The 12,695-nt window shown below is 42.2% G+C and overlaps 1 protein-coding gene across 1 annotated transcript in view; it reads right to left on the bottom strand.

The window, feature by feature from the left end:
* Positions 1-12,695, bottom strand: part of PRDM15 (PR/SET domain 15) — a 44,815-nt gene that overhangs the window by 4,570 nt on the left and 27,550 nt on the right. The window contains 9 exon segments of the mRNA XM_029083161.2: positions 1,203-1,412; positions 2,186-2,266; positions 4,506-4,681; positions 5,148-5,231; positions 6,109-6,240; positions 7,331-7,450; positions 7,887-7,966; positions 8,788-8,951; positions 11,488-11,622. Of these exon segments, the coding sequence (XP_028938994.1) occupies positions 1,203-1,412; positions 2,186-2,266; positions 4,506-4,681; positions 5,148-5,231; positions 6,109-6,240; positions 7,331-7,450; positions 7,887-7,966; positions 8,788-8,951; positions 11,488-11,622 (1,182 nt within the window).

A 12,695-nucleotide genomic window follows, 5' to 3' on the forward strand; every position in this document is an offset into this window, starting at 1 on the left:
GTCCCACTTGATTAATTTATATCTACCCCAACCATCAGAACAGTGTTGGACACACAGGCAGCATGAGAAGCAGCATGGCCTAATGGAGAATGCCCAGGCCAAGGAGTCAGAAGGACCTGGGTTCTAATCCCGGTTCTGCCATTTGACCTTGGGCAAGTCACCTAACTTTCTGTGCCTCGGTTCCCTCATCTGTAAAAGGGGGATTAAGACTGTGTCCAACCTGATTAGCTTGTATCTACCCCAGGGCTTAGTACTGTACCTGGCACATAGTAAGTGCTTAACAAATACATTAAAAAAGTGTTTAAAAAATACCATAAAAATAATAAGTGAGTGTCTAAAAACATCAATGTGGGATCCATGCCAACTACACTGGGCACACAAAAAAGTTGTCCGTTGTTCAACTTAACGTTTGTTGCATCTGGTCCTATTTTCTCTTTTGCCTCCTTGTTTCATGATCCATGCAAAGCTTTTGCTCACAGAGAACTGCTCCCTTCTTGATGGCAGTATGCCAGACAGGTCTATCCTAAGCAACTGACTCCCAGTTTTCAGCTGGGAAACAGCCCTGTCTGAGGTTTTGGATAATATCACATTGGAAAAAGTTAAACCTCAGACTCAAAAGAAAAGCAGAAAACAAAAATATTGAACTCAAAAATCTCTAATTTATTCAAGGGTAGTAGCACTGGTGACTGGGAAGGAAGGGGAAAGAGAAAATAAGGGAGGAATCTGGGAAAACACACAAAACTCTTCTAGTCCAGGAATCAGAAACAGAAATGACAGAGTAGCACAGCATTATCTTCTCATCAGCCTTCTTAAACTCATCATTAGAGGGTGGAGTTTCCGGTCCCGGTGACAACTTTACCCTAGATCCAGCCCAAACTATCCCATCTGTCAGTCAGCATCTGCCTGTTCAGAGCGGTGACAAACTGTGCCAACAGAAGTGGAATGGCTTATCATGCTTGCAATCCCCGAGAGCAAGACAAAGAGAAGTAAATTGAGACAGAGTCTGAAGAGGATCCTTGGGCCTCTAAGTCCAGTTTGATTCATAGCTCCAGGGAAAAGGGGGTGGATTAGCTGGGCCCATCATTCTCTTTATCCCTTACATCTTTGCCGCAGTGTCTTTGTTGGCTAAATTCCTAAGTCTCCGACCCTGTCAGCAGATGTGCTTGACTCTCCCCAGCCTTTCATAATAAGGGAGCACTGACCTGCTGAATGCTCTGGACAGCCGAATTGGTCTCGTCTCCTACGTTCCCTGTGAATTCGGCTTCTTTTTCGCTGAATTCAGTGAACGCCGGATCCTCTGGCACTGATGCTTCCTCCTCGTCATCTGGTTTTTGCTTTCGTTTATGAGCTCGTTTAGCAGCTTTCATAAGTTTCCCTTCAGGTAATTCTCCCTGTTCTAGAGCGAGTTCAGGCTGCAGAAACAGAAGAGTTCCAATAACTGATAGGAAAGGCTCTCCTCTCAAGAGTTTTAAGCACCTGTGAACTCAGCACAAACTAACATTATCAAACACCAGCGACTACATAAAAAAAAACAGTCAAAATATTAATGCCGTCTTAGAATTTCAAAGAAATAAGAAAGCAGTAGATCAATTCTTCCATGTCACTGAAAAAAAAAACAGGACGTTATGTCAATCATTGAGAAGAAAAACTTTTTTTTTGCACTCAAAAACATTTTTCTTGAATTCTTCCAACAAACAGGAAACAAATGGGCAGAGATCTGCCTTAAGAAGTGAAAAAACTTTTGGGCCGTTGACTAAGTATTCAGGTAGAAGGTACATAAAAACATTCTGGGAAACATTTCTGGGTCGAATCCTCAGAGGTAGTTCAGTTTACTATTTTGGGACACCAAAATTGAAGAACTGCTTACTGATTATAAAATACCACAGTAAACCCTTTACTTTAGCAGATTTTTTACCCGCAATGCATCACAAAGAAATAATGAAAAAGACTCCTGAAGGAAAGTTTAGAACAAAGGGCAATGGAATGTGAACCACACAGAAAAAGCAATAGAATGGCTCCAGAGGCTGATACGTGGATTGTACCGACCCATTTGTCCTTGTCATTGGTCCCTGAAGTCAATTGATTCTTATGCTGGTTTTCTAGGCTTCTTTGAGGATGGCTTGTATTCACTGTCCACCCAGGAAGTCTGCACTGGTTGGAAGGGGCTCTGGGGTTCTGGTCTTACCTGTACAATGCCAATGGAGGAAGCGTCGATAGTTGTTGTTTCTGGGAGGTGCTCTAAGTCCCCAATTCTAACGGAAAGAACCTACATATAAAAACAGAAGCTGTGGGCCTGCATGTTACAGAATTTGAGAATGGTTGATTCTAAAGTCCTGGCGAACTGCAGGACAGAATTATGTAGCCTACTGTAATGCAAAAGTCATGATGAGCTTCCATGAAATGGTCCTTTCCTCAACAGGGACTGCGATCACTTTGAGCTCCTCAATCCCCATTTTAATCCCCATAAGTGTGGCCACTGGCACCAAGGATTCAAGATTGAATTGCATAGTGTCACCCTGCCAACACATTTTCTACATAGCTTCAAAGAGTAACTCTGCAGGGTTATCAAAGGACCCTGAGTAAAACTAGCTTGAATGCCATAATACCTTTTTATTCTTGCTTCTCAGCAGAAAAGCCTTTTAAATAGAAAGATTACAAAGGGAATATCTGCCATGCTATCTCCAAAGCCTCACAATTGGCTGACAGAGCTATAATAGGAATTTGGGTTAGGGTTTAATAGGTTTGACTTAAATGAACATTTAATGAAAGCAGCATGAAAGCCCATCACTAAGAAGCTATAAAACACTGTAAATCCTAGAGCCTTCAGAATGAAAAGCTGTTCAGTGTTAAAGCCAATCAAAATATGAACTTTGGACAGTAAAGCTCACTTCCTCACAGACTCTCTATTGCAGGATAATCTATCCAGCTCCCCATATCTACTGAATGAGGGCACAGAGGCAACCTGGACCACTGAAATGGACAGATAAGCCTGACAAGTGAACTTCAATGAATAGTTTTGGCTTGCTCTCACCAAAACTTTTCCTACCAGAGCTATGAGGCAAAATCAATATCACTTTGTTCCCTTTGCTTTTCCTCCACCTTCTTTCACCTACTTTTCTCTCTCTTCGCAGGTGTATGTGTGTGTGTAAAGAAGACAAGGGGGATATAAAAAATTAGAATAAAATAATAAAAATAAGAACACTAAAATGGTCAAAAGACCAGCCAGAACAGAAGCTCCAAGTAAATCCACAACACTGACAATCAGTGGAGGACTGTAGTGATCAGATGCTTTGTATTCATTTCTGTGGCTGTGTTCAAGTTTAGCCTGTAAAACCTGGACTATGTCTTTCTCTGAATGGCAGCTGTTTCAGTGCAAAGCTTCAGGAATATCCATGCTCCTGGAGGCAGGAGGTTTGATTGCAGACAACATCTACTCTAAAACTGTTGAGGATAGAGAGGAAGGAGTCAACAATCTAATACAGAGTTTTGAATCCATCACCTTGCTATCACCGGCTGCCTTCCAGGGATCTCGCCTTTCACCAACCCATCCACCCAATCAATGGTATTTATCGAGTGCCCAAGTGCAGAGTGCTGAACTATGCATGGCTGAACCTAAAAGTTCACCTCTAGACCGTAAGCTTGTTACAGGCAGAGAACAGGTTTGCTAATTCTGTTTTCTTGTACTCTTCCAAGCGTTTACTACAGTGCCCTGCACATAGTAAGTGCTCAATAATTACCATTGATTGATTGACTGGTCCTGAACCTTAGCAGTGCAAACCTTCTCAACTTTAGAATGCCGGGAAGCTGAGCCACCAGGACCAGAATGAGAGAAGAGCTTAATGGATATTTACAATCGTGGAAGTGACATGGATAACAAGGACTTGATCTTCCAGCTTGGTTTCTTATGTAACATTACCTGATATTCAAGTATGCTGTAGAACGTTCTAAAGAGGGGAAGGGAGGAAAAAGGAAAGGGGAGGGAAGAAATAGGAATGGTGGTGGTAGGAGAATAGGAGAGGGGAGGAAAGGAGCAATAAAGCAATCAAGGATCTGAGAAGACTTACACGAGAAAGTGAATAAAAAAGGGCAGGTTCAACCTAGAAAATATGATGGCTCTCTTCAAATAAACGAAGCGGGGAATGAGAAAAACAAAGAGGTAAAAGAGGTCAAATGGGAACATGGTAGAGGAGCCATATGGTAGAGCATCTGGGTAAGCTTCATCTTGAGACGAGTAAGAACCAAAGGAAAAAAGGTTTATCCTGGGAGGGATCAGCATGAAACCATAGCTCCCACCCAGTGAGTCACAGTCTCGCAGGGCTCCGGGGATATCAATTTGTTTTCTAACGAGCAGATTTGCTGGATTTTAATGCTTAGCTCACGGTGTAAGATCAGACGTAAGCTTAAACTAGGGAAATGTTTCAGCCATTTACTCTCTGTGTAAAAGGATGGAGAGACACAGACAGACATGCCATTCCCTAAGATACCACAGGCTAAAATCATCTCACCTCTGGGTGTTTGCGTCTCATATGCCGACTCATTGATGCTCTGGTTGAAACTTTCGTCCCACACAATTGACAACTCTGCGCTTCTATCTTGTCGTGAGTTAACTGAATGTGTTTTTGAAGCATATACTCTGTGACATATTTCTTGTCACACACAGAGCAGGTCCACTGTTTTCCCACTTTTAAGGGAAAGTGAAAGAAAAAAAAAGAGGGGGTGAAGCAATGTATACACTGTCTCCCAACAGAACCACTGTGTTGTTATTAAATAGAATGCAGGCATGTTATTATTTCAGTTCTGCAGAAAGACTATTAAATCAGCCTTACAAATTAGCACCATCCTAACACTTCAAATGAAAAATAGATAGTAAAGTAGGAGAACTTTCTTCTTCCTGTGTACTGCAAACTACTGATGCTGGTTGCCAGTGGTACATATGGGATCCATAGGTGAAAATTCTGCAGATTGCTAACATTTTGGGCGCTGACAAAACTATTTCAAAGTGGTGTAGTTAAGCTGTTTTTTTAGTGTCCAATAAAACCAACACTTGATGAAGACAAGGTACTGATTCAGGCAGCTTTCATCATCTTGCCAATCTGAAGTCAAACTTTGCTTCAAGAATTCACTTAGTGCCTTATAATGTTATTTACCTGTGTGAATAAGCTTGTGGGTCTCCATTGTGTTTCTCTCACTGAAGGTCTTTCCACAAAGTTCACACATGAAATCTTTAATCCCTTAAAGAGAAAAGCACATTTAACAAGATACTGGCAAGAGCCAATGAAACCTCTTCCAAAACAAAAATGGGAAAATGCAAGCACATAGCATTGAAAAACAAACCAGCAACCCCCAAATATTAAACTTTCAGGTTTGCTCTAAGACATACTTTCATTATACTATTTGTCAAGAATGCTACTGATAAATTAGGGATATCTTTCCCACAGTGACTGTCTGTCTTGGATATAGCATGGTCCACAAATTGGCACAAATGGAGATTCAGTGTAGGATAGAATGGTTGTATGGACTGGTACCATCTTGTCTAAGGCTTCCAGCTGCCTCAATTCCTGGCCTCTGGCCTAGCCTTACTGCACTGTACCAAACAATATTTTGTGTTTCTGAACTTTACAGTACTTAAAAATACAATAAAATAACAGTGAGTGGCAGGAGTAGAGTGTTCTGCTACTGATGGGCATATCAATAGTACAGGAATTCGTAGAGAAAATGTCAGCCACGGTGATATCTTTTACCCAGTGACTCAAATCGTTACTGCATGATTTTCCCATTGCGTGAGATCCTTCAGGAACACAACTATTGTATTTCAGCGGAACTGAATGGTAATGTTCATCTCAGAAATCTAGGTTGAGAAGAGGCCTTTAAATGGCCATCTAGTCTACTCATGTGCCTTTACGTGCTACTATCCCCCAGCCATCTAGATAGACGAGATCACTCCATAAGGTGGCAGAGATATGTTATCTTCCCAAGAATTAAAATGTAAGGTCCTTGTGGGCAGGGATCATATCAATTCTATTGTACTGCACCCTCTCAAACACTTAGTAGACTGATCTTCACACAGTAAGCACTCAGTAAGTACCAGTGACTGATGAATCTGCTCACCAGTGTGCCTTTTGTAGTGTTTCAGCATGTTGACTTTCTGTGCAAATTTCCGATGGCATTCTTTGCACTCATACTCCTTGATACCTTTATGGAGCTTCATATGGTGTCGCAGAGCATGCTTGGTCTTCATGCCTGTGACAAAGGAAGAAGTAGGTGAGGGAACAGAACTCAACTCATCTCCTTAACTGACTAGGCAGGAACAGAGAAATCAGTAAATTGTTGCAAATTAATATCAAGCAAACTCCCACATTCACTGCTGGGACAAGATATGCCAGAACCAAATAACAGTAATTAGCTCAGGCATAATGTAAGCTCAAGGTGGTTTTCAATGAGTTTTATTTAGAATTTTAAAACACCTAGAGGTAATTAAAAAAACACACACAAAACACATGGGGCCTCGTGAAAGGCACCAACAAGAGCGATCAAACTAAAGATAGCCCAATTAAATAATTTAATGTTAATCTTCAAACTGCTTTAAAACTGTTCCAATCTGACAGAGCAACCACTGGACTATGGATGTGAACTGCCTCTCTTTAGAAGCAGATGTGAAAATCTGCCAACACTGCAGTTGCTGCTAATCAAACAGTATATCGGGTGAGCTGGGTTGCTCTGGAGCACGGGCTTGGAAGTCAGATGTCATGGACCAACTCTTTCAAACCCTTAGTACAGTGCTCTGCATGGACTAAGCACTCAACAAGTACCACTGACTGACTGATGAAAATAACCATGAAAGGGAGCCTGCAAATGATTTTTGGTTTGTTTTTTGGAGGATTAAATGGGAACCACCAGCTCAAGTGATCAGTGACTGGCTAGGAAAAATCAATCATGCATAAATCAGGTTACAAAGCAATCCTACTTTTAACACAAGATCTCATTCTCTGTAAAGGTTATTGGGAAGGGCTTAGTCCTCAGGCCTAAATCATAGTGATCAGTCACATCCAGTGTCCAAGCCAATCAAGGGTAATGAGGCTCAGTGAGCCTTTCTGTGGTTTTTCCTGTCAGAATCAGAGGTCCAGTGAGGTGGAGGTGGTGGTGTCATTTCTTACACATAGCCTTAATAGCATTTTTGATTTTAAATATGAAAACCCTACCACTTTAAAACTTTCCCCCATTATTTGTAGTAGCCTCTCCATAAAAAGGAACCAGTAATCCTATTCTACTCAACTGATTAATTGATTACATGCATCTAAAATGCCTCAAGGCATACTGGATACTGCCTTACCTTTCCCACATTCTGCACACAGGTATTCCCTGATGTTATCATGCACTCTCATGTGCTCTTTAAGCATGTCCTTTCTGGCAAAGGATTTACCACACTGCTCGCATGCATGACTTTTGACACCTTAAAAAAATACCACAAACAAATCGATGAGTGCACCAAGTGGAGATAGCCAGAGATGTTGACCCTTCCCCTCCTAGGTAAAGCTGCTCTAAAGGGAAGTCTTTTTGGCGCATTTCTCATTACCTGCACGATGCAAATCCTTCTGTGAGGGACCATTCGGCTATTTGAGGTCCTTGGGTGGGTGGGGGGTGCTCAGGAGGAGGGTGGCAGGGGGCTCACCATCAAAGGGAAGCAGGAATTATCACCCATTACAGATACAGTGAGCTTTAAATGACAATTACCCTGGGGAAAAGAAGTCATTTCAGGGAATGTTCTTTAAAACAGTTGACTACTTCAATCATTTGCCTCCCGAATGAATTGTGACAAAAAGCTACGGAACCCCTGGTAACAGCCAATTAGAAGAGAGAGTCCACAACCAGAGGAAAGCCTGGGCTACCTGTATGTATGAGTTTATGCCGCTCCAGGTTTCCGATGCTGTTAAATATCCTTCCACATATTTCACAAGGATGAATGTACCTAAAACAAGAGTAGAAGCCTGTGGGCAGTGCGTTCTCACAAATATACAAAGGTGTTCTCATTTCAACTGAAACAGGCTCCAGGAAGTCAAGAGAAAGAGCTTGGGAAGGTGGGGGATTGAGGGGGGTGGGCAGTGGAGAGAGAGAGAGAGAGACAGAGAGAGAGAGAGAGAGAGAGAGAGAGAGAACCCATAATATGCTCTCCTTAACATTGTCAACATTCAGAGGTAGCATGGCTCATGGAAGGAGCATGGGCCTGAAGTCAGAGGCCCTCGGTTCTAATCCCAGCTCTGCCACTTGTCTGTGTGACCTTGGACAAGTCACTTTAATTCTCTGTTCCGTAAAATGGGGATTAAGACTATGAGCTGATGTGGGTCACGGACTGTCTCGGGTCAGAAACAGGAGTTCAAAATGAGGAAGCAAGATTGGGGAAAATTTAAAAAAGACCACAAGCTTTATTGTCTCCCATACTTTAATCATTTATTGCTGCAAAAGGAGTGCAATGATGACTGCTTGTACATGCATCTAAAATTAGCTGCTTGCAATTTAAAGCTTGCAATTTAAAGCTTGAAGAGCTGTAAGGAAGAGAAAAGGTGATTTCTCAAGGTGGCTGAACATTAATAGGAAGAACATCTATTTCTGTGCGGATATGGTGAAATTAAAATAGAAATGTCAGATTTGGTTACTGAGAGGTAATCAAAATGACATTTCTAAAGCCTCTTCTTGCCCTAGGCTCCATCAATCCAAGTGCCACCAGTGTTCCACAATACGGGGGCTAATAAAACAACTCCCACTACCTCATTATTCTGCACAAAGCCTTACTTCTGCACATTGGGATCAGGTAGGTTCTCCCGGTGAATGACCATGTGTGCATGGTAAGTTGCTTTCAGGGCAAAGCGTCGATTGCAGATGCTACAGCCGTAACCTTTCTCCTTGTGAACATCCATGATATGCTTGAGATATTCTTTTCCCCTGCCGAATGTCAGCTGCAAGATGAACCAGTAATGAACATACAGTGCTTAAATAAAATAATAATAATTAATAGGAGACCATGAACCAGGAGTGTTATTCTGGATAAGCCCCTTTAGCCCTCCTCTAGGGAAAGGGATCACATTTCTCTGTCCCGGACCTGGAGTACAAGAATCCACATCTCTTTCTTAGGGGAATCTAAAGGCATAACCACAAAGGGGCTCTGACATTCCTGGTGGGGGTGAAGTTGGGGTCAGGCCAGAGCTCACTACAGGACTTGAGTAAAGCACCAGCTGCTTTTTGGGGATTTTCCCAAAGAACTATCATACTGAATTAAATCCAAGGGAAGATTCCTCATAATAATAGCAATAATAATAATAATAGTATTTGTCTAGCATTTAGGATATGTCAAGGACTGTGCTAAACTCTGGGATGGATACAAGATAATCAGATTGGCTAGAACACCTGTGCCACATGGGGCTCACACTCTAAAGGGAAAGGGGAGGGCAAGTATTGAATCCCCATTTTACAGATGAGGAAACTGGTTCAGAGAAGTTAGGTGACTTGCCCAAGCTTACCCAGCAGGCAAGTGACAGAAGTAACATATTTTATGAAAAGATCACAGAAATTGGTGGCCTTCCTCCCACTCCGAGACTGCCAATATCTGGGGATGGTGGGGTCCTGCTTGCCCCTCCCTAGGTGATGAACTGTTGTGGTCTGCCAGTCAGGCAAGAAAACTGAATTCTCCTTGGATAATATGATTGCTTTGGCCTTCTACCATTAGAGAAATCTGAAGCCCTAGATTTGGGATTGGCCTCTCTTTACTCTTAGGTCAGCAGGGAATGAGAATTCTACAGTAGCAAAGGTGTCCTTCCCACCTTAAGACATTTGGGAGAGAGGCATCCTGTCAATTAACATTCTCTCTTTTGTTTTTTTTTTCATTTTAATGATTTATTAGGCACTTATGTGCCAGGCACTGTACTAAGCACTGGGGTAAATACAAGAATCAGGATGGACAGTAGTCCCTGTCCCACATGGGGGCTCACAGTCTAAATTGGAGGGAGGAAAATTTAATCCCCATTATAGAGATAAACTGAGACACGAAGGAGTTAAGTGACTTGCATAAGGTCACACAACAGTCAAGAGGTGAAGCCAGGATTAGAATCTGGCTCCTTTGACTCTCAGGCCTGAGCCCTTTCCACTAGGCTGCGCTGCTTCCCTAAGACGCTAACTGTATTTCAAAAGCTATGATGAGTTCCAAAGGGAGATTATTTGCTCTTTCACCCATAAACACTTGCTGACAGAGAGGCAGCAAATGGGGAGGATATTTGAGTGCCTTCAGTGAGGAAAACTGGAATGACGATAATAATGATGATAATAAGAAAAGTTGTGGAATTGGTTAAGCACTTATTACGTGTAAAGGACTGTTCTAATCACTGGGAAAGCTACAAGACTATCAGGTCAGAGTCCCTGTCTCACATAGGGCTCATAATCTAAGCAAGAGGGGCACAGGTACTGAATCCCTAGTTTACTGATGAGGTAACTGATGCACAGAGAAGTTAAGTGACTTGCCCAAGGTCATACAGCAGGCACATGATGGAGCTGGGATTAGAACCAGGTCCTCTGACTCCCAGCCCCATGCTCCTTCCACAAGGCCATGCTGCTCCTCTAAATTTGTGAGGTAGAAGAAGGAAAGAGAAGATTTCTTCATGCATTTGGGTCAATTTCATTGCTCTGCTCTTACTACTTCAATACAAATCAGATCCCAATCCTTCCCAACACTGAAAGCAGTCGGTTGGTCCACAACATTTGTTGAGCACTAACTAGGGACCGAAAGGATTTCTGTCTCTCAAATATCTCCTCTACTACAAAGGCAGATTGAGGGCATCGGAAGCTAAACCTTCAATCAATGTATGCAATTAAACAATGGCACTAAAATTTTGGCCTGGGTAGTTCTCATAAAGCACAGTATTAATGGTGCTTCTCTGTGGCTTTAAATGTAAGAGGTAAAAGGAAAAACACCACAGAAACACTTAACTGTTCTAGAGTGTCCTAAACTCATGGATTTCAAAAGACACTACAATTATCCTTTAAAGGGGGTAGTGGTACTGTTTTGCATCAGTAGCCTTGGCTTTCATTCAAAAAAAAAGATCTAGTTCAGATCTTGATTCTTTCAACATGGAAAGATCATCAAGCTTGGCTTCTTGAATGAGCTTTAGATTTTCCAAGTGAGAAGAAGCATGATCTGGTGGAAAGATAACAGGGCTGGGAGTCAGAGGACCCAGGTTCTAATCCTGACTCTGACACTTGTCTGCTGTGCAAATCACTTACCTCCTCTGTGCCTCAGTTGCCCCTCATCTGTAAAATGGGGAATAAGGCTGTGAGTTCCATTTAGGACATGGGCCATGTCCACCCTGATTAGTTTGTATCTATCCCAGAGCTTAGTATAGTGACCAGTACATAGTAAGCACTGTAACAAATACTAATTAAAAAAAAAACCTGTCAGTTTCCATTGAAGAAAAGCCTAGGAATTTAAAAGTAGAGTAAAGCTACCTGGCACCTTTTGCAGCTATACTTGTGTGGTTCTGAATCTGCGCTTTCATCAGAGTTCTCATCATTTTCTTCTGACGAGATTCCAATTTTACCAATGAACTCTTCCCTCTGATGGTCATCCATTAGTGCAATGTCCTATAGAAGGAAAGTGTGATGGTTTAGTATATCTAACAGGGACACAAAGTTTCATCCCTACACATTTACCATTGCTACTAATTAAATTCAAAGGACAAAGACATTATTTTGCTCATTTAAGAAATGTGAACAGCAAGTCTTCATTTTCCAGCCAAACTTGGGATTCCCCTCAAAAGAAAACAGAAACACCTGTGTAAAATACTGAATGTCCTTTTTCCTCAACTCCAAGCGATGAATACTGGATCCTTTAAATGCCCAGAGCATAGGGGTAAATTTCTTACACGTTAGCTTCAGTCCAGGAAATTCCATGGAAAACTTGTTTGAATCCAGTTAAACCAGTAAGGGAGATTAGGTTTGCCTGCTCATGTCTCTTTAGAACTGCTGGGCACTGAGCCCTTTTTCACTATGGCTGCTCCACCTGTTCATTCTTATTTCAGGGGGAGGGAGAGGGTGGTGTCCACAGGGGAGCTTCAGGAAAACTATTGAAAACTAATCATCTGCAAGGAAAGGGGTGATAGAACAGACTGTTCACAAACAAAAAACTCTGGCCACCATTATCTTACTACCCTTAGGGCAGTGTTTTTCAGACTGGAGGTCAGAAACCTCCATGGGTTCATAGAATAATTCTGAAGCAGCTTTGGAGGCTGGAACTGCAGAGGTCTGAACAGCTGTATGGGAGGTGGTGACAAGCAGTAAATTCTGGGCTGTGTGAACAGGGAGAGCCCGTCGCCTTCAAAGGGAAACCTGCATCACACTCCCTTCCTCTCAGATTCTAAGATCTGCTCAAGAAGAAGACAGGGACTCTTCTTTAGTGAAAGAATATGGCAGGGAATGGGGAATAGAAGGGGTTCGTAAGAGCTTTCTGAGGGAACTTGGAATAGAAAAATCACAGAACCACTGACCCAAGGGAACATGGATGCTAGGAAGTCAAGAGTTCAGCACTACAGACATTAACAGTACTGATTTAGCTTAGGTTACCCTTTGCAATGCAGAGCAAAAGTGTTACGTGGGCTTAACCTGGTTACTTTAACCAATCTTCCTTTGCTGTGGGGGTTGGTGCCATTTCCACGGCT

This window comes from Ornithorhynchus anatinus, chromosome 18 (genome assembly GCF_004115215.2).
Source record: "Ornithorhynchus anatinus isolate Pmale09 chromosome 18, mOrnAna1.pri.v4, whole genome shotgun sequence".
Classification (NCBI taxonomy): Eukaryota; Metazoa; Chordata; class Mammalia; order Monotremata; family Ornithorhynchidae; genus Ornithorhynchus; species Ornithorhynchus anatinus.